At 31.1% G+C, this 22,609-nt stretch overlaps 1 protein-coding gene across 2 annotated transcripts in view; it reads right to left on the bottom strand.

Annotated features, from left to right (window-relative positions):
- Nucleotides 1–10,081: 10,081 nt before the first annotated feature.
- The window catches only part of LOC115887372 (AT-rich interactive domain-containing protein 4A-like), a 46,367-nt gene continuing 33,839 nt past the window's right edge, over nucleotides 10,082–22,609 (bottom strand). Inside the window, exons 16-24 of one of the 2 annotated variants that reach the window (XM_030906784.1) lie at nucleotides 20,111–20,318; nucleotides 19,199–19,422; nucleotides 16,051–16,791; nucleotides 15,672–15,962; nucleotides 15,421–15,614; nucleotides 14,738–14,856; nucleotides 14,366–14,677; nucleotides 14,025–14,174; nucleotides 10,082–10,646 (exon numbers count right to left, since the gene is read on the bottom strand). In XM_030906784.1, coding sequence (XP_030762644.1) covers nucleotides 10,609–10,646; nucleotides 14,025–14,174; nucleotides 14,366–14,677; nucleotides 14,738–14,856; nucleotides 15,421–15,614; nucleotides 15,672–15,962; nucleotides 16,051–16,791; nucleotides 19,199–19,422; nucleotides 20,111–20,318 — 2,277 coding nt within the window. In that variant the 3' untranslated portion in view covers nucleotides 10,082–10,608. The remainder of the gene's footprint in view (nucleotides 10,647–14,024; nucleotides 14,175–14,365; nucleotides 14,678–14,737; nucleotides 14,857–15,420; nucleotides 15,615–15,671; nucleotides 15,963–16,050; nucleotides 16,792–19,198; nucleotides 19,423–20,110; nucleotides 20,319–22,609) is intronic. The other variant, XM_030906785.1, reaches the window with a different exon arrangement.

Below are 22,609 nucleotides of genomic sequence, written 5' to 3'. Positions count from 1 at the left end.
GAGCTCGTTTAAAAGAGCGTTTCTTATTCTATATTATACCATAAAAATAATAATAATAAGATTTTGAACGTAGACGCTAGGGGACGTTTTCTTACAACTTAACAAACATGGCGTGTTTTTTTTTAAATTAAATATGATAGTATATGTAATTTTAGCTGATAGTAAAGAGTAGTAAAATCTTAAGAAGTCGGTGAAAACCGCATCTTGATATCTTCTTTAAAACCGAAGATGTTAGCAAAATTATAATAAATACCAAAAAATAAGCCCTTAATTACCTTATTTTTACAACACGGTTTCAGTAGCCCTCTTGATTACGCCCATTCTAACAAAAAAATAAGATAGAAACAGTTACTTTATTTTAAAATCGACGAAATACCAGAATACCATAATACTAGATGTATTAATATCTAATAATTAGGATATTAATAACAGTGAACAAGAAACGATGATTCAGTGAAGTCATGGCAGGCATTGCTTTTGACGTAATAGTATAAACGTCAAATTGTTATTAGATAAACATTTTGATAGTCTTAACAGCGTTTTTTTATCTTTTAATTGCTTTTTCAAAATGCCTTTATTATTTGAAGCAGATGAAATTGTTGGCATTTTGAAAAAGCAATCAAAATATAAAAAACGCTGCTAAGACTATCAAAATGTTTATCTAATAACAATTTGACGTTTATACTATTACGTCAAAAGCAACTTTTTTCCAAAGCCTGCCTGTTAAGAAAACGCCCCTTAGCGTCTACGTTCAAAACCTTATTATTATTATTTTTATGGTATAATATAGAATAAGAAACGCTCTTTTAAACGAGCTCTCGTTTGTTGGATTCTGATCATCCAGAGAGAGAGTCCGGAGTTATTAACATTTAAATAAAGATACATCTAACCTTCCCCCACCACTTTATTTTAGCAGAAAGGGAAAATGGTTCTAAAAAAATCCAAAATTTACTGAAGACTATGAAGCTATTATTTATAGTACCCATTATCTAGGCAAAATTCTGTAAAAATTCTATTTTCTTATTTTCCATAGCAGTTGCGTCCTCTAGCGGCCGTTTTACAAACTTGAAAATAATTTCCAGCAATTTCTCATAGCCCTTTTAGTTATAAATATTTTTTTTCGTTTGCCCTACGGCTAATACTTTCCGAGATACAGCCGAGAGCTATTCTTAGTGGGACACCCTGTACAGTAGTATATTTAATGCCTTAATTTGATATTAATGTTTTAATAATATGGTTTTGATAAAGTAGTCTTCTGCAGACTACAGACACACATGTGACTCCAAACCATGTCGTATATCTATCAGAGGTTGATATTTTCATCCTTGATCGGAGGACAGTTCGTTTTGCCTTCCTGACGAAATTGTGATCCGCGCACGTTCCTAACAGCGATTTCAGACAAAGTATGGGCGAAAACAAATGACGTAACAAAAGGCTTTTAGCACATTCGATGAGCGGTTGTTTTTCTAAAAAAATATTTTATCTGCAGAAAGTTCGAATAAAAATTCAATATACCGGGTGCGTCTCAAAAGTAGCTCCCTCTATAACTGTTTTATTTTTTCAGATAAAAAAACGAGATTTGGTATGTTAGTATAGGACATAAATTAGAAATGATCACAAATTGATTTTTAAATGGCACCTTCGGTATTTTTTTTTACTTTACTCGATAGAAAATGACACTCTGAATAGAGTGACATATCATATGTCAACTTTTGACATTTTCGCTTAAAACAAAATTGTATTTTAATCAAGAAGCCTTGGAAAAATAGATTTAATCGTCTAATGTTTTTAGTGTCTTGTCCTAAATATGCCCAAATCGTATTTTTAATCATATCTCAATTGTGTCAAATGGAACAAGGGTGGCTCATTAGTATATTTGGAAAAAGTATTTTTTTACTAATAATTTGGTACCACACACTTGGTATTTCGAGTCAAATTGTCGTTATGAACCGCATGTTACAATGGTCGCGTTCATCAGGACGTAGCGCTACTGCAGCGATCACTAATTTTCTGCTGAACGCACCGATTAGTTGTGAGCGCTCTGGGATCAGTCGCCATTTTTTCCATCAGATTTAAAATACGCTACGCTACCGATGCATGATGGATTAAACGTCAAATACGCCAAATGTCACAAAATGTTTTGGAAAACGAAAACAAACCGTTTTGTTTATTGTTCTCGGTTGACTAATCCCCTCGATTTGTGCCAGAATAGGGTGAAAACAATTTAATATGCATTACTTATGACTTAGACTATATGCATTACTTATGATTTATAGACCTTAGACAAGGAAAGAGAGTTCCTTGTCTAAGGGATGCTAAAAAACACGTTCAGCAGGATAACCAATCGATCGCACATCGCTCACTGATCAACTTGTCCTGATGAACGCGACCATTTTCAAATAAACCATATGCGAAAATGTCAAAAGTTGACATATGATATGTCATTCATTCAGATTGTCAATTTCTATCAAATGAAGTAAAAAAATACCAAAGGTGTCATAAAAATCAAAAGTTGTAGTCATTTTCGGTGAAACAGGAAGTGACCTAATTTATCTCATAAACTAACATACCAAATCTAGTTTTTTATCTGAAAGAAATAAACAAGTTATAGAGGTGAGCCACTTTTGAGTCGCACCCGGTATATAAATATACATACACTTATTTAAAAATATTCTTTATACAGGATGAGTCTTAAATAAGTGCAAATATTTTTATGGGTAGTAGGTATATTTTGACCTCAGAAACACGATTATGATCTTTTTTCGCGAATTTTTTTTTGAAAACTTGAATTTTTTTTTTAGTTTTTATATAAAAACACAATTTGTTGATAATATGGCAACATAGGTAGTGGATGAAATTTACAAGAAAGAAAATCCAGAAAAGATCCAGTTGTTCTCAAAATTTTAGCAAAAATTCACATTTTCTGGAAATTTTCAAAGTAAAATAACTCGGTTATTTTGAATTTATTGGAAAAACGGTAAAAAGAAAATATGTTTCTTTAATCGAGATCTACCAGCCCTGAAAATATTTGCACTCATTTAAGACTCACCCTGTATCTTATTCACTGCAAAAATCAAACCAAAACCAAAATTGGAAATATCGAGTTAAGTTTATCTCTTGCAGTTAATATCAACTTTTTGAAATATATACTGGGTGCGTCTCAAGAGTGGCTCACCCCTAACTTTTTCATTTTTTCAGTTGGAAAAACGAAAGATTTGGTATGCTAGTATATGACATAAATTAGGATTGATTGACGTATTCAATTGTTCTCGGTCACTTGGTGTTTCACCGGAAATGACTACAATTTTTAATTTTTAAATGGCATCCTCGGTATTTTTTACTTTATTCGATAGAAAATGACAAATCTGAATAGAATGACATATCATATGTCATTCTACATACTGTCATATACTAACATACCAAATCTCGTTTTTTTTATCTGAAAAAAAATAAAAAAGTTATAGGGGTGGACGACTTTTGAAACGCACCTGGTATACATCAATGTCAAGAATTATTATACATTTTTTAATGCACAACAAAATTTTACGCTCATTTAATTATTTCTTTTGCACTGGGAATTAACGTCATAAATACATTTTTCTTTTAATTCTTTGGATCATCAAAGAAGAATGTGCCTGGAATTTCCAGATTCTCCGCCACATTTAAGACGGTCGTACCAATGTCGTACCGTCTTGTAGGGATGTCGATGATATATCGATTTGTTGAATATATCGATACTTGTCGGAATGTATCGATATCATGATATAGATACGTTACACAAGATACCACATATGAAATGAAAGTATAGTCTATCCAACGAAAGACTATACTTTACAGACAGTCACAGAGATATACATGACAGTGACAGTTGTTTCAGTCATTTTAATGCATATGTAAATTTATTTTGTGTAATTTTTAGATTTTGTCTGTCAAAATCTTCCCTGGCTCAATGGGTATACTTTATATAAATTATACATGGTGCCCCAGAAATAAGTGCAAGTATTTTAAGGGGTGGTAGATATCGATAAAAGAAATATATTTTCTTTTTATCGTTTTTCAAGTAAGTCCAAAATTTAGAGTTATTTTACTTGGAAAATATACAAAAAAAATGATTTTTTGCTAAAATTTTGAGAACCACTGGATCTTTTCTGGATTTTCTTTCTTGTAAATTTAATAAAATACCTATGTTGCCATATTATCAAGAAATTATGTTTTTTAACTAAAAACTAAAAAATTTCCAAAAAATTTTTCAAAAAATTTCGAATTTTCAAAATTTTGTTTCTGGGGTTGAACTATGCCACCAGTTAAGATACTTGCACTTATTTCTGAGACACCCTGTATAAATCAAAATATTTGTTGCAAATTACTTGCTGGTCAGTGTATATCGATTACTTTTATGTCTAGTGTGAATCTATTGTGTTGAGCATCCCTACAAGCGAGGCGTTTTCTTCGAAATCGTACCAGATTGTGTCCAAAACTAGCGGCTTTCTAAAGACTAAAAGGGAAAAGAGCGTCCGCTTTTATTTTTAAATCTCGCCGCCACTCCGACTTCGGCCTACCACACACCATCTATACATCGAAGGATAAAACGTAGCCAACGAGGAGAGAGAACGGTTAGGCCGTCGAAAATAAAACGCGAAATTGCCATGTTGCCGATAGTTTTATTTGGTGGAATATACTTCAATTTATAGTTTTAATTTTTGTTGAATTTAAAATTTAATAACTATAAAATCAAGACATCGAGAATCACTATTACACATACCGATCACAAATCACAACTACTGTACAGTATGGAAACTTAGACCCTTGAAGCAACCTATCAAAAATAAGGTTGTTCGAGGTGCAAACCAGATCAAACCAAACCAAACCAAACTACACTAAGATTTTTTTTTTAAAACTTGAATTTTTGATATAAGTTACTTTGAAAAATATAAAAACGAACTGTGAAAGATTTTTTTTATCACCCCCGAGAAGGGCTGAAATAAATAAATAAAATTATTTTTTCGAAATTTCTGAGAAACGGTAAGAAAAAAGTTCAAATAAGAATTGTGGAGCGTCAAATTTTACATAGAAATGATCTCTATACTTTTTTGCTGAGGTCAAAATTAACCGAGATAGGGTGGCTAGAAGCTAGGGGATGATAGTAAAATCACCCCGCGAAGGGGTGAAAAATATAAGTAAGGAGTTTGAAAAAAAAATATTTCAATAAAAATTGTCCCCTAGCTTCTAGCTCTAGTAAAGTAAGCGAGACCCATTATTTCCAATTGTTCTTGGCAATCTAAAACAGAATTTACAAAAAAATGAAGTGAGAAAGTAATTAATTACTTTCATTTTTGTTAGGACTAATTTATCTTAGGCATATAATGACCTAACTATTTAACGAGTGTCTAAATCGACTCTTACAATAAGATATCCGAGCTCATGCGGTCTCTAACCGATGTGAATGCTAGCAGTAGGCCTAAATATATTTTGCGTAGATTTGTTTTTTTTCAGAAAATTAATACTGAGTATTAATCATTTGCTGATGATGCTAACATGGTTAGCGAAACTCGCGTCCAGTGCAAAAATAAAAGTGTTTTGGTGAATTAGTGTTTTATTTTGATAGAAGATATACACAATAAACTATAACATCAAGACATCGAGAATCACTATTACACATACCGATCACAACTACTATACAATATGGAAACTTAGACCCTTGAAGCAACCTATCAAAAATAAGGTTGTTCGAGATGTGGCTCTATATAGTCCAAGAAAATAGGTCTTTCACTAAGAAGTTTTGGTAAAAACTTGAATTTTTGATATAAGTTTTGAAAAATCTAAAAACGAATTGTGACAGATTTTTTTATCACCCCCGAGAAGGGTTGAAACAAATAAATAAAATTATTTTTTCGAAATTTCGGAGAAACGGTAAGAAAAAAGTTCAAATAAGAATTGTGGAGCGTCAAATTTTACTTAGAAATGATCTCTATACTTTTTTTGCTGAGGTCAAAATTAACCGAGATAGGGTGGCTAGAAGCTAGGGGATGATAGCAGAAATTTAAAAAAAAAATCTAAGTTGCGGAAAAATTCATATATTTAACATATTTTTTCAATTTGTTTGGAAAATTATATACATTTCAATTAAGATTTTTCTAAAATCACCCCGCGAAGGGGTGAAAAATATAAGTAAGGAGTTTGAAAAAAATGTTTCAATAAAAGTTGTCCCCTAGCTTCTAGCCAACCTATCTCTAGTAAAGTATGCGAGACCCATTATTGGCAATTGTTCTTATATAGCTGACCCGGCAAACGTTGTTTTGCCATATAAATATTTTTTTTATGGGAAAACAGTAATTTTTATTTACGAGGTTGAAAATTATTGAATTACTAATATCGGTATTAAAGACCAGCTTAGTTAGTTAGCAGGAACATTATATATTTGATGGTAGAAGGGTACAAAATTTAGGGCTGTATGAATTTATTAATGTCACACCATAAAAAAATAAAAATTAAAAATGTCCAAAAAATAAAAAAAAATGGGGTGGACCACCCTTATCACTTAGGGGTATAAAAAATACATAACAATAAATAATAATAAGTAGGTAGCTAGATTATGACTTTCTTATATTTTACATATTTTTCCTATTGTAGAGAGTTCCAACTGCTTCCAACATAATGCTCTTGTTTAAAGGGTAGTACCTACATCCTCAGAACGTTCGTTTTGGGTCTAGGGCCTTCATTAGAGAAACTTTTACATATTTTTGTAATAGTTCCGATATGACTTCCAATTCGACAAACTAGGACTGTTTGGTGTCTCGAATATTCCAACCAAACTAGGACTTAAACTGGGCATTCACGGGCTGTTTGTGCTATATGGAATATGGGATGTTCATTAATTCTTCTAGACTTTAGATACTACTATACCTATGGGTTTGAGCATCATCAAAATCATAAAATAATGAATAAGCAGATCATTATTAGAGGAGAGATTTTGGTACATTCGTAGGAATCTTTACAAGTCACTGACAGATGAACTATATTTTTCATATAATAATTGACGAACTATTTAAGTTGCAGTTCTGTCTTCTTACTGAGGTATTATGGTATATTTTATATTTATACAATATAATATTCAAGGAAAAGAGAGAATATCTGAAGTGTTGGCAACACTGTTGCGCCATCCTTGGTTCGTTGATTCGATGTTGCCTTCGCTCGCCGAGAGAGGAGAACGTAGAGAACAAACGACTTCGGAGGGGCCATAGAACCCCTCTTTCCCCGTCTTTTATATAGGAAGCCTACTATGTGAGGTGCGCGTCAAGGAACGCACGGAAAGGTCCAATTTAACTTTTTTTCTACTAATGAGATAGAAAGCATCATCATATTTATTCTATAGATAATCAAAAACTATAAATTAATTATATTATCAAGTTCGTAGTATTTAGTAAGTAGTTGAGAGTAACATCAATTAACTAAAAAAACTTCTGAAAATAGGTATAGTATTTATTGAAACAGGAATGCGCGATTATGCGATTAAAATGCTTACTATAAAGATATACCATATCGGTAAGAAACATTCTTGGGCCGGTAAGCCGAAGAGGAAATAGAGAGGATTTAAATATTTTTTACCCATATAAAAGAACAATTTGCCTTCCAAATTTATAAATATATATCAAGCTTGGTGAATTCTTCGTCGGTGCTGCCACCATCGGGGGATACCGTAAACAGCCGACTAAACAAATACACGGGTTTAAATAGCGAGAACACGAAAAATTTCTCATTAAATTTTTTGAAGATGTGACATTTTTAAAAAAAAATTGGATTTTTTTTATAGTTTTTAATACTTTAGTCGAGCACTTCTGATTTCTGCCGTCTCAAGCGTTGCTGTCGGAAATTTTAAAATCAACTGAAATGCATCTTAAGTCTATAGAACTGTTTTACCTCTAATTTTAAACATATTTTATTATGTTTTGTATTATTACCTTCCTAACAAACATTATTTTGCAATTTAATTATACAATTATGCGTTTTATTATTAAAATTTATTAGAACATGTAACTATACTATACTTTTATTTACTATACTTTATTTTATTAAATAATTAAATCAGAAAACATTCTGATTAAATCCATTTTTCATCTCGTTTTGATTTGACTCGCATTATTGCGGAAATTATAATTATTATAATTAGAATTATTTATTAAATTTAAATATTGTCAAAAAATCAAATCGATAGTCACAAGAGTTGATATACAGGGTGTCCGGAAATTAATGCCACAAAATTTGGTCATAGAGTTGGTTTGGTCATTCGCCCCTAAAAAGAGTTTTTTTAGTATCTCAGGACCCTGTTGGACGAAAATCACTAAATTTGGTACACGTTGTTTTACCATTAAATGACATTTTTTGATGCTATTAACTTTTTTTTATGTTTATCAGTGGCATCCCTACGGTATTTAAACTAAATATTATTGAAGAAAAAAATGGTACGCCACTGTTTTTTATAATTAAAAATTATTTTTAAAATCTACATTAAATTTGGAACAAATTTGATCTCTTGACTTTTTTTTGGTACGACGCACCGTTTTCGCGTAAAAAATAAAAACCATTTTCATACATGACTAAATCGCTAAAATTTTACCGTAAATTTCAATGGCAAAATTTTTAAAACGGCAAACTTATGCTTAAAATAATTTTTTATTTTCCAAAATCTTGTTTTTATTACCTAAGTTCGAACCAAAATGTCCAAAAACCTAAATTGCCGTTTTTTAAATTTTGCTATGAAAATTTACATTAAAATTTTAGCGATTTGGACATATATGAAAAAGGGTTTTTATTTTTTTAAGCGAAAACGGTGCGTCGTAAGAAAAAAAGTCAAAAGATCAAATTTGTTCCAAATTTAATGCAGATTTTAAAAATAATTTTTAGTTAAAAAAGAACAGTGGCCTACCATTTTTTTCTTTAATAATATTTAGTTTAAATACCGTAGGGACGCCACTGATGAAAATAAAAAAAAGTTAATAGCATCAAAAAATGTCATTTTATGGTAAAACAACGTGTACCAAATTTAGTAATTTGCGTCCAACAGGGCCTTGAGGTATTAAAAAAACTCTTTTTAGGGGCGAAATTTAGGGAGCTGTAAATCCGAAAAGGGGGGGCCACTCGCCAAAAATAAAAAATACGGGCCAACTATTTTTTTTCAAGAATCTATGACCAAATTTTGTTGCATTCATTTCCCGACACCCTGTATATAGGAATTCAATTTTTTTAAATTTATTTGCCAACCAAACGAGCAAAATCAGAATAGCCAACTATTTCAATTATTGTATCGTTGATACAAGGGAAATAATATGTATTTTATGATGTCTTGATGGTAGTATAGCATAGTAGGCCTCAAAATACTCTCAACGCAAACTGGCTGATCGGCTCGGTCGTACACCAGTGGCCGACTAGGTAGAAGAAAACGACATATGGTGGTACCGTGAGAGAAAGGAAGACGCTCATCGTTAACGTTCCACCGGAAACGCCAAACAACTGCGTTATTTTTCCGTAAAAAATATCCTTATTTTTTCATCGCACGTATACCAACCAAGGTATAAGAATTATTTATTTAAAAAAGTATACAATTCGAAGGATTTCTATAAGAGGATGTTCTTACAATATTCGTTGTTTAAAATGACTAATTATTAAGATAATAATAAAACAGAACATAATAATAATAATAATATGAGGAATAACCTGAAAAGCACTATACTACTCTAGAGTAGGGATTTACCGATTCATATAACAGGAATCCTCCGTTTTTGTAGCATTTAAAGAAGCATTAATAAATCCGGCTCTATCAATACTCGCACCATCTCATTTTAATTTGATAAATATCAAGGAAAAAACTAACATTAATAGAGTACAATAGGGTCACTGAATTTGATATTGCCTTTAAAAACAGTTAAGAGGAGTGAGGACACCGAATTTGATATACTTTTCGTAAACTTCATATTCTTAATGAGCTATAAATATAATATTAATATAAAAAATAGGGAAAATAAAATTTAAAAAAAAACAACCAAAATACATTTTTCTTAAAAGGTTTTTAATAAATAAAAATAAAAACATTTAATTTCACTTTATTCTAAGGATTTATATAATGCGTTATGTATAATAAAAAAAATTATATATTTTTCCTTGTTACTTTGACATTACAGATTACAGTATGTACAAACAATAATAAATATTATTTCTGTTTAGCCAATTTCTTTTTTTAGGATAATAATTTATACAAACAAGTCGGTGAACTTAATGAATTATATTACTATATATTTTTGTTTATACACTTATTCTTCAATAAATTTGAAGAGAATCTCTTAAAAACTAAGGATACAAAATCTCATGGAAGGCGCAGATATTTTAGCAATTGGAATTTTGGGGCTTTTTGCTTTAACATGTATGTACATTTTGACAAAAAGGGCTGTATCTTCCATCCGATTTTCCATAGCTTGCCTAATAAAGAATTGCAACGATCATGGATATAAAACAATCATATCCACCAATGTCCGTATTGTTACGTCTTCACTATTCTATCTTTGCAAGGTTTCAGTTAAACACCACTTATTCCTTGCTGCTAGTTTTGTTCTTCTGTCACGCGCATGCCATCTCCTGTTTGCTAGATTTCAGTGCTGCAAGGATGCAATAAAAACATATTAAACATCTACACATATAAATATACTAAATATCTAAAATATTCCCAGTGGTTTTATTTTAAACAAAAGGATTCAATCATTTCTGAAAGTACTATACATATATATGTATTTAATCATTTAGAAATGCATGTATGTTTTAAAATTTACAATTACATAATAATCAGCAGTATACTTGGCTGTATCGTCATAAAAAGAAAACATTTAAAAGTTTAGAACTCTCATTCTCTAATTTATGTGAAAATTGTAATATTTAATTTCAAAATCACATAATTATAAAGCTAATCTATCTTTACAAAACTGAGTTGTGTTAAATCAATAAAAAACATCAGTTTTTTAAACAAAAGAAGAAAAAAAAAAGAATAAAAAATAGCACGGGCGTCATATTCAAACTACTTTCGCTTTACGAAATACGTTCCAATTCTGAAATAGAGATGTATCAAATATTTTGATACATCGAATATTCGACAAAAACATCGATGTCAAATTAATTATTAGTCAGACGAATTTCCCATTAAAATATTGTTTAGCTATCCCCCGCTTACCCTCGCGGTCGCGGGGAGGTCATCTGATATAGAGGGCCTCGCTCTGGGTCCTGGCTAATAGGTTAAAAATTGAGTATGGGAAAATTTCTAGTTACGCTACTGAGTTATAGTTCATTATACAATTATTTTATAGTTCATTATTTACAATTATAAAGTATAACGAATTATTATTTTACTTTAATATCATTATGTCAGATATTTTCAAAAAAATGTTTGATTTACGAATATTTTTTAAAGTTTAAACAGAATCGATACTTTTCTACATCCCTATTATGAACACCGACTGATCATCAATTCTAGAATTGCGGCGTTGCCAGATCTGTAGGTCGAAAGCGAACATATTCGATAAAAAAAAACTTTGATAGATATTTCTGAAACGTAGATAAAAAATGAGTTCAATTATTAACGTCAATATAGAGAATTCAAGTAATTCACTCTTTTTTGTACCATTTTTTTTATACAGGGTGGTCCGAACTGTATTCCGGAAACATTCCGGAAAAAATTCGGCAGCATATTTTGCAGTTAAAAATAAGTAAAAAATTTCCTATCAATGTATGTCCTAAAACGTAGCTTCGGAGATACAGGGGGCGTAGAAGTTTTATTTTAATTTCGATTTTTTCCAAATAATTTCTGAGTGACTTCAATATTTGGATGAAAATTAGAGTCTGGGAGTTTTTTGACATGAGAAATTTGATTTTGATGTCAATATGACTCCTACTTGTAGAGGGCACCACCTACGTATTTTTTAACTGGTTTGAAGAGTAATAACTTTTCGTCCGTACCAGTATAAAACTACTGAGTAAAAAATATACATTTACGACGTTTTCTACGTAAAAAAGGTCTCTTGGTAAAAATCGCTACGAGTAATGGTTCTCGAGATATTTGGAATCGAAATTATCAATACCTGTCGTCATTGACATAAATTAAACATGTTGACTAAATAGTTATTAGACTTAAATCATAAATTTCAAATGTTTTAGAGCCAAAAGTTCAACAGAAACAGTTTTATCATTTAAGAAAAATTTATGATTAATTAAAAAAAATAAAAAGTTTCCAAATTTATCATTTCAGTCAAATAACTATCTACTCAACATGTTTATTTTTTGTCAATAATGACATGTATTGACTATTTCCATTCTAAATATCTTGAGAACGGTTGCTCGTAGCGATTTTTATCAAGAGACATTTTTTACGTAAAGAATCACGGAAATGTATATTTTTTCACAGAGTAGTTTTATACAGGTACGGACGAAAAGTTATTAATCTTCAAAACAATTAAAACACATGTAGGTGGCGCTCCCTACAAATAGGAAGCATATTGATTTCAAAATAAAATTTCTCATGCCAAAAAACTCCCAGACGCCAATTTTCATCCAAATCTTGACATTACTTAAGAAATTATTTAGAAAAAATCGAAATAAAAATGAAACTTCTACACCCTGTATCTCCGAAACTAAGCATTTTAAGACATACATTTATACAAACTTTTTTAACTATTTTTATCTGCAGAATATGCTGCAAAGTTTCCGGAATACAGTTCGGACCACCCTGTATATACATGGTGAGTCTTAAACAAGTGCAAATATTTTTAGGGGTTGTATACAGGGTGGTCCGAACTGTATTCCGGAAACTTCGGCAGCATATTCCGCAGATACAAATAAGTAAAACAGTTCGTATAAATGTATGTCCTAAAATGCTTAGTTTCGGAGATACAGAGTGTAGAAATTTCATTTTTTTTACGTAAAAAAGGTCTCTTGGTAAAAATCGCTGCGAGTATGGTTTTCGAGATATTTGGAATCAAAATTATTAATACCTGTCATCATTGACATTAATTAAACATGTTGATTAAAATAGTTATTAAACTGAAATCATAAATTTTAAATATTTTTGTGCCAAAAGTTCAACAGAAACTGTTTTATCATCATTCTTTGCAGAAAAATTTATGATTAATTTAAAAAAAATAAAAATTTTCACATTTATTATTTCAGTGAAATAACTATCTACTCAAGTATGTTTATTTCTCATCAATAATGACATGTACTGACTATTTCCATTCTAAATATCTTAACGGTTGCTCGTAGCGATTTTTACAAAGAGATATTTTTTACGTAAAAAGTCACAGAGATGTATATTTTTTCGCTTGGTAGTTTTATACTGACAAAAAGTTATTAAGCTTCAAAGCAGTTAAAACACATGTAGGTGGCGCCCTCTACTAGTAGGAGTCATATTGACATCAAAATCAAATTTCTCATGTCAAAAAACTCCCAGATACCAATTTTCATTCAAATATTGACGTTACTTCAGAAATTATTTAGAAAAAAACGAAATAAAAATGAAATTTCTACACCCTGTATCTCTGAAACTAAGCATTTTAGGACCTACATTTATACGAACTTTTTTATTTATTTTTATCTGCAGAATATGCTGCCGAAGTTTCCGGAATACAGTTCGGACCACCCTGTATATTTTAACCCGAGAAACACGTTTATGAGGTTTTTTACGAGAAATGTTATTTTTTTAACTTTTACTTAAAACACATAAAACATATCTTCATAATATGGCAACATATTATGTAGTAGATTAAATTTACAAGATAGAAAACCTCCCATATTTTGGCCCTATTTGAAAAACGATAAAAAAGTATGTTTCTTTTATGGAGATCTACTAGTACTGAAAATATGTGCACTTATTTAAGACTCACCCTGTATAACCATTATATTATTTATTTTTACTATATTTGTAACATAATGTTCTGTATAAATATTGTTATGAAATATTCAAAAAGATGAATTAATTTATTCATCAAACTGACCCTTTTTACCTTCTCTCTCCCTCCTCCTGATCTTTTTTCTCCGTCTTTCCACAGTTGCCAATTCGGCTTTAACGTCGGCGTATGTTTTCCTCAAATCGCTCAATTTCTGCTGCAACAACGCTATCCGTTGACCGCTATCCAAACTCGGATCTAAAGCAACAAAATATCCATAAGTACAAAAATTATAATTTAACATAGGTATTTATTGTAGAGCACGGAATAAAAAATTAGAAAAGTTAATGGAGTTAAAGTTTTTACAATAATTCCCTTTGTTAAAAAAATATAAATTCTAATTGACATGACTACGAGGAAAGAAAAATTTATATATTATGAAGACTTACCGAATTCAACGAAGAAATTGTACTTGGAAGGTCTAGGCGACCTAGCTGCCCTATCGTATAAGGAATTCCCGCTGACCGGCGTGTGACCCCCGGTACTACCCGCCACTGAATTTTCCGAAGCATCGTCACTGTCGCTGTCCCGCCTCTGGCGACTGGCCAGTGGCTTGCGTCCCCTTTTTGCCGGTCCGCTTGGTTGAGAATTCCCGTCCTCTGATGTTCTCAGCGAACGCCTACGTTTCCTACAACCAATGGGCGGTCCGCAAGGATTCTCAGAGGATTTTTTGGAAGGAGGAAGGTCTCCAATTTGAGTATCTGGAAAAAAAATTGTATAAAAAATGTGCTAAACGCTAACAACAAAAAATATGTTATTACCTTCTTCGCTGTATGTCGTAACTTTTATTGCACTATTCCTTCTTTCAGTTCTGAATTCAGGTTCGCCTTCATTTGACTTACTACTGTCATTCGAGTTGGGTGATATGTTACCATTTTCTCTATAATTAGAAAAATATTGTTAAAAAACATCTTCTGTTGACAACTAACCTCAATATTAGATTAGCCTGTTTAATTTAGAATTATTATCTTTTTTATTTTTAATTTTAAATAACAGGTCTATTTTTGGCTAATTTGTAAAATGCATACACTGAAAAAATGTCTAGTCTCTCATATAACCATAAAGTAATGAAAATTTAACAACTGGCTTTATTAAACATTAAAATTATAGGCTAAGTATATGTCATATATTTATATGATAAACTCAGAGGCCACGAAAAAATCACCCGTATATGTGTCGCTTCTGTATAGTTCTGTATTAATACAATTCTGTATTAATACCGTATGATCGAGAAAAAACGGCGTCAGCGATGGCTATGGAATGAAGATCGCTGTCATTTTATATGTAAATTTATATGGGAAATGTCATTGATGTTCATTTCCCAGCCAACTGGACGCCGTTTTTTTCGATCATACGGTACTTTACATGAAAAAAAAGGAGTTTTAAATACGAAGAATAAAATGACATGATATAAAATATTTAAAAATATCCTAAAAAAACTTACCCTCTGGGTGATAAGTTGCTTGAAGAACTCTCTGGAGTAGTTGGTGGTATATTTTCAATTTCAACTTGAGCGTCCGATTTATTTTCCCTTTCTCCAGACACTACCGAAACCAGCGGAGGTACCACTTTCTTCTGTTCCATCAACATCTTGCAGTTACTGCTACTTGGAGCGCTGGCAAAGGGCATCTCGTGCATCTAAGACAAATATCACTCATTGATATTTATAAACCTGGATATTCATTTATGACTTACAGATGAACTGCTAGGAATATCTGCAGGATTCGGTACTTCCGGTGCCGGTGCTGGACTTCTAGGAAACTCTTCCTCGCAAAGCAACAAAGAGTGCAAATTCGGATCCTGTTCTTCCTTCGCATTTTCTTCTTTAACTTCTTTTTCTACAGTAACTTCTAATTCTATCTTGGTTGCCGCCGCAATTTCTTTAGCTTCATTACCAGTATCTTTCTTTCCCTTTACATCGTCAAAATTGAAGCTACGCTTCTCTTCTTCGGGTTGGGATTGTGAATCGTCAGTTGTGATAGTTTTCTGAAATCAACTCTAATTAGCATTGTATGGAAAATTGAAATTCAGACTTATTTAAGACTAAATTTAAAATGGATAAGTAAAATCTTACCTGAACTGACATGTTACTGTCAGTGCTTTCCTTGATCTCAATCAAAGGCTTATTATCGGAAGAGTTAGTACCAGAATCGTCGTCAGATCTCGCTATTATCAGATTATCAGAGTCGCTACTGTCGCTGTCCGATTCATCAATGTAAGCCTTACTGATAACCCGTTTTCTCTTTGAACTGATAATTTCACTCCTTGTAGAACAGCTCGGAAGATCGCCTTTCAAACCAGTTTCAGGAAGCTTTATTTTATTTTCAATAATTTTTATTTCTTCCTTGAGTTTGTCTTCAGCAGGAGATTTAACTTTCGTTTCCACACTGAGTTTGGGTTTATTATCAGCACTAGATGTTGAAGGCTCGGGTTCTTTGTCCAATTGGATAGGTAGAGTAAAGGCAGGCTTCATATCGATTTTCTCCGTTTTTGTTCCTAAACTATCTAATAAACTGCTATTGGTACTGGGGTCGCTTTTAACAGTTTTTAAATCAAAGTTATTTTTGATGGAGTTGAACTTTTCTAAAATAGAATCGGCGATTCTGGTACCCGTTTTAATTGTAAACTCTTTTCCGGTGTCGTCTAGCTGGGGATTGAGTATTAGCGGTGGGTTTGAAAATATAGATTCTAAAAGAGAACTGTCGGTTTCTTGAAGAGCTGGGTCAATGGGCTTTTTCGGTGATACAGGTTTCATAGTATCGATAGGAGATTCCAATTTAATGGGATCCAATTCTTCTTTTTCTACCGTTAACTCCTACCAAATAAGAAAAACAAAACATTATTAATCTCAAATAAAACAAACAATAAGTGAATAGTTAACTCATCTCATTTAAATAGGTTATTATCGTTTAAAACTGCCTTTTTCTTAAACCTTTATTCAATATTTCAGTTGTGATTTTCTTGGGTACAGGTTTTTTTTATTAAATTAAATGATTTTTAGGTGTTTTCAAAATCATTTATTTGCCGACGTTTCGATTTTTAATGCAAATCTTTCTCAAGGCATCTCAGATGTTGTTTCCGCCGTTGACGGTCAAATAACATCTGAGATGCCTTGAGAAAGATTTGCATAAAAAATCGAAACGTCGGCATTTATTTAAATGATTTAAAAACACCTAGAAATTATTTAATTTTTAATAAAAAAACCTATACCCAAGGAAATCACAACTGAAATATTTTTTACTAAATATACAGGGTATCCTAATATTTCGTGGCCATAGAACTGCTAACTGTTTTAAGATACGTTAAGAATCGATATTCGGATTTGAATGGGATTTGCGTGCCTATGTTTAGCGAAGTGCTTTACCATTTGACTTTCAGAAAAGTGAAGAAAAAGTACGGGAAGGGTGAAAACTGCCCCCACTCCTGCAAAAATGTTAGTAGAAATATTTTCCAACACCACCCAGGAATGATTTTTTTCCAAAAATTGGCGTTCTAGTATTTACTACATTTTTTTATCTCTTGTAAAAACTCCACTGCTCATACTTCATACTTTTAGATGAAAAAAATGATTTTGCAAAGATGACTTACAAAAAATATTTCTTGTCACATCAGCTATATGTAAGGGCATAAAATCCGGTATGTGCTAATAATATACAGGGTAAGCCTTAAATAAGTGCAAATATTTTCTGGGCTGGTAGATCTCCACAAAAGAAACTTATTTTCTCCATACCGCTATTTAAATAAGTCCAAAATAACCAAGTTATTTTACTTTGAAAATATGACAAAAAAAATTGAGAACCACTAGATCTTTTCTGGGTTTTCTTTCTTGTAAATTTAATGTACTACCCATGTTGCCATATTGTGAAGAAATTATGTTTGTAACTAAAAATTAAAAAAAATCAAAAAATTTTAAAAAATTCCAAATTTTCAAAAATGTTTCTCGCCGAAAAAATCATAACCGTGTTTCTGGGGTCGAAATATACTACCCCTAAAAATATTTGCACTTATTAAAGACTCACCCTTTAGATGGCGAAAATATCGAATTTTATGTTATCCCAAAAGATAATTGACAATGATCTTCATACATTTTAAATTGCTTAACGTTCAGGTTTACATTTTATTGATGTCCTCTAACGGACAAACGAAGGACTTTTATCTAGAGATTGTGTGCATTTATCTTATTTTCTTTCAAAAAATACGTAGTAAATGAGTTGTTCTATGTACACGGAATACACGGAATATTGGAACTCTGTATATTTTGGAGGTCTGTTTTAGAAAAAAGAATTCTCTAAAAAAAATCTTAAAAACTAGAAGGAAACATTTTACGAAAAAAAAGTCGTCGGAGTTTGAAAAATTGAAAATATTTCTAATAAAAATTATGTAGGGTGAAGCATAGAGAAATATAAAATAAAAGAGTTGTCATTTCCATAGTCAAAAGTAGGCAACACGTTTAACGAGGATCGATTGTAGCGCACCCTTAAGCCCTAACTGAACTAATGGAAATATGACAGACGTAATCGGTAAAATAGGTATCTGCATTACCTATCACAAAAAAGGGGGGTAGTTTAAATGTGAGTATAAAATTTTATGCATGATCGAATAAAAACGGCGTCAACGATGGCTATGAAATGAAGATCGCTGTCATTTTATATGTAAATTATATGAGAAATGTCATCGATCGTCATTTCCTAGCCAACTGGGCGCCGTTTTTTTTTCGATCATACGGTAGTTTCCAGTTATCGCATACTTTTTCTTATTTTTTGTGAAAATCATATGCTAAAAATATATGCTTAGCAAATCATAGGCACCCCAAATCTCATTCAAATCGGAATATTGGTTCTTAAAGTATCTTAAAAAATGTGTTTATTTTTTTTAACGTTTGATAGCTCTTAACGGATAAACGAAGCACTTTTGTATAGCGGTAAATTGTGTCCAATGAACTTATTTAGATTCCAAAAATACGTAGCAGATTTATGTCCAGGAAATATTGGGACAGTAGATATCAAAATTTTACTTTATACTTTTACGCTTCTACACATTTGCTAGATGAAGAAATTTATAAAAGAAAAGTTATTCAGAAATGAATTTTGGTAGCAATGATATAACATAACACAAAGTCAAATCAAATAAAAATAATTTCTAATACCTTTTTTTCAGATAATGAATTGTAATTTTATATTTTTAAATAAAAAAGATTAAAAAGAAATTTATAAGTAACCTACCTTTACTGGTGATGGCGCTAAAACCACAGGTTCCTTGATTTGTACAGGAGTCGGACTAAGCCTGAGAAGTGCAACAGGCTTCTTAACTTCTGCTGGCGTTATACAACTTGTCAAGTCTATGTCTAAAATGGCACCATTACTATCATCATCCGACGAAGAACTCTGTTCAATCACCCTTTTTATTTGAGCTTGGATATCTTCGTCATCACTGGTCAACGTTTTACCTAAGGCGATTATTTATTATCACTACTTACTTTAAATAGGAACACTATAAAAGCAATTTTCACGAGCGACTAAACAGGTACCGAACACAATTCAGAATGAATTAAAAGATCACACCGCCGTTAAGTAACTCAGAACATGAATGAATTGAATCCAATAGGAATGCGTCTTTCCCCTCTTAACCACTGATGTCGGTTGTTCAAACCAATAGGATTGCGCCTCTCTCCTCTCCGCCCCCTTACGTCATTCTAACCCAACTTCAAGTAAGAAGTGTAAATATCTTAAGAAAAATATGTGAAAGATGGAGATGGATATTTTTGCTCATTATATATATTTCAGGAATATTTTATTCAATTAAAATATGAAGATATTTTAATCAAAAATGAATATATTTTTCCTTATACGCACTGTAAACTATAAAAAGTTATGTTTACTGGATACTTAAATTAAAACAAATCGTATTAAAAACTACCAAAGATTACCATATTAAAGGTGTGATATTTGATACAACCTAAAATTTTAAGATGCGTTCAGAACCGAACATATCCCGAATAATTCGCGAACAAAATACTAATAAAACATTGTGAATTGAATTTTATATATTTCAAAAAATTCTTTTAATCCTGCGGACGCAATCCTACACTGGTTCAAAATTATTTATTACAGAAAATTAAAAATTCTGTCACTTACCTTCGTCAATTTTGCTGGTAGAAAACTCTAGATCAGGACTATTTCTTTCTGAAGATTTTGAAAACGGATTGTTGAATAACGTATTTTCCCTTGTTAATATTTGAGTTTGCGATTCACAATCGGACAGCTCCATATCGCGGCTGTATTCGTCAGACATCTCCGGTACTTCCCCGAATAAAGTCAAAGATACGTCCAAAATATTTGACACCTGTAATAACAGAACTAACACTTAAAACTGTTGATTGTCGATGAAGAGCCCGCGGAAAAAACGAGGCCATTTTTTGCTAATTTGGTTTTAATGTATAATATTTTTCGTCTTAAAAATGGAAAAAATGAAAAGTTCATGCGTAATTTGAATTAAAAAAACGGTTTCCTGAACATTTGTTGTTTTTGGACACTCATTGTTTTTCCCGTGTGCTTTTCATATTAGACCTGTAGAATCTAATAAACCGCGTCAAGTTACTTTAGAAATGACTTCATATTGGACTTACTCGGACTAATGAGTCCAAGTAAGTCCAATATCGTCGTTGTTGACAGAGATATACAAAAGTTTTATATAAATGTTGATTGGGTTTATAAATATGATAAAATTGTATTTTTTTAATTGCAACCCCCATTTTTCTGTAGAGAATTGTATTAAGCATAAAATTCTAAAAAGGGTAACAGAATAAAAAAGAGAGAAAGAAAAATCATTATTTTATACAGAGGATTTTTAATGGCATGATCAACATCGCAATATTTAAAATGTATTTAGTAATATCTCATTTTTTTAAATACCACATCCTGTATATTATTTTTAATTTAGATACGAAATTATAAAATTCTAGATGTTTATTCAGGTGGTTCTTTCAATGGTAATTTTTTGACAAAGACACCTAATGATTTTATCCAGTACTTTACCATTGAAAGAGCCAATTCTGTGTAATTTAAAGAAACTTACGACTTTATATTTACTTTTTGGGGATACCCTGTATTCAACAAAATGTTTTTCAAGGCAGCTTAATAAACCATGCAACATTTAAATGAGGCTTTTAAATTGACCCTGTGTATATAATTATGGGGTAAATAAAAAATCATCAATAAATGTCGTCTGGTGTCATTTTCTATCTAGCTCTTTATGGTATAATATTTAGTTCACAATAAATACCAGAAGGATAATTTATTTTTTCTAAATATTCTCTCATAAAACCAGTAACCATAAATTTACGATAACATACAAAATAATTAGTTTCTCAAAGTGATTACAATGAAAAAAAGACAATTGTCAAGGTTGAAATATGTAAAGGTACAATACCGCAGGTATCAAGATATAAAATAAAGTCTTTAAAATTTACTATAATATTGGGGAAATTGTTGGCGGGTGCTATAATACAATTAAATATATAGAAATATGTAAATTTAGCACTGTTATATTGTATTGCGTATTGCCTTCAAGGGTCGTATATTTTATAGTGTTATTCACGCTATTCGATGCGGAATATTGTAGCTAAACGATTAGATTTTTAGAAATTGTGAATGTTGGAGCCGGTAAAGGACCACTAGAAACTAGAAGTACAATTTAAAATATTTTGAAGTAGTGTCGCAAATAAATTAAAAAAATATTTAAGTTGATTTTATTTTTAATGGAATATCCTTTATATTTTAATATCTTTAGTTTCTTCTACTAAAATAAAGATAAATTTAATTAGGGTTTACCTTTTAATTAGGTTAATCTTACAGTTTATGAAAAATTTACAATTTTGTAAAAATACTGTAACAATTTTAATGCTTTGTTTCTTTTGGCATATTTAAGTGTTTAAAAGTATCATAAGTCTCTTTATTTAATATATATATTGTGTTGCAATAATAAAAATATCACCAGCTTATATCATGCTCAAGTTTAAGAAAGGTAAACCTTAATCAAATTTAATTTAATTTTAATCGTAGAAGCCAAAAATAAAAGAATATTCAGGATATTTAATTAAAAAAAATACAACTTTAATATTAATTATTAATTTGGGACACTCTGTGCCATATGAAAATACTTTTAAATTGTAGCTCTAGTGGTCCTTTAACGACTTCTACACTCAAAATTTCTAAAAATTTAAATATTTAGCAGCAATACTAACGTGCCGAACAGCGTGAATAACCTATATTGCTATAAAATATAATAAAAGATACGTTGCACAGAGGAGTATTTTCGTCTAAAATCCGGTCATAAAAGGAATTTATCAAATGTCGTAAACATGTACTAGTGTCACATATTATTGAAGCTCATGAGCCAAGCCATCCAACCAGATTCACTTATACCACCTAGTTTGTTGAAATTTGTCGCAGAGGCCGTGGAAACCCAGGCATTTTTTAAACCACATATGCTTATTCCTGGCGCTTACATTTATTTTCAATATTTGTGTTATAATTACTTGTTGGTGTAATTAATTGTGAAAAATTAAAATTATCACTATGGAGTTCAAGATATGTAGATCATTATAAAATAGAAATTCATTTATTTTGTATAGC

Source organism: Sitophilus oryzae, unplaced genomic scaffold (genome assembly GCF_002938485.1).
Source record: "Sitophilus oryzae breed Bouriz unplaced genomic scaffold, Soryzae_2.0 scaffold_562_pilon_pilon, whole genome shotgun sequence".
NCBI classification, from domain to species: domain Eukaryota; kingdom Metazoa; phylum Arthropoda; class Insecta; order Coleoptera; family Curculionidae; genus Sitophilus; species Sitophilus oryzae.
Note: the sequence above shows the minus strand (reverse complement) of the source record. Positions and strands in the feature narration are given on the sequence as shown.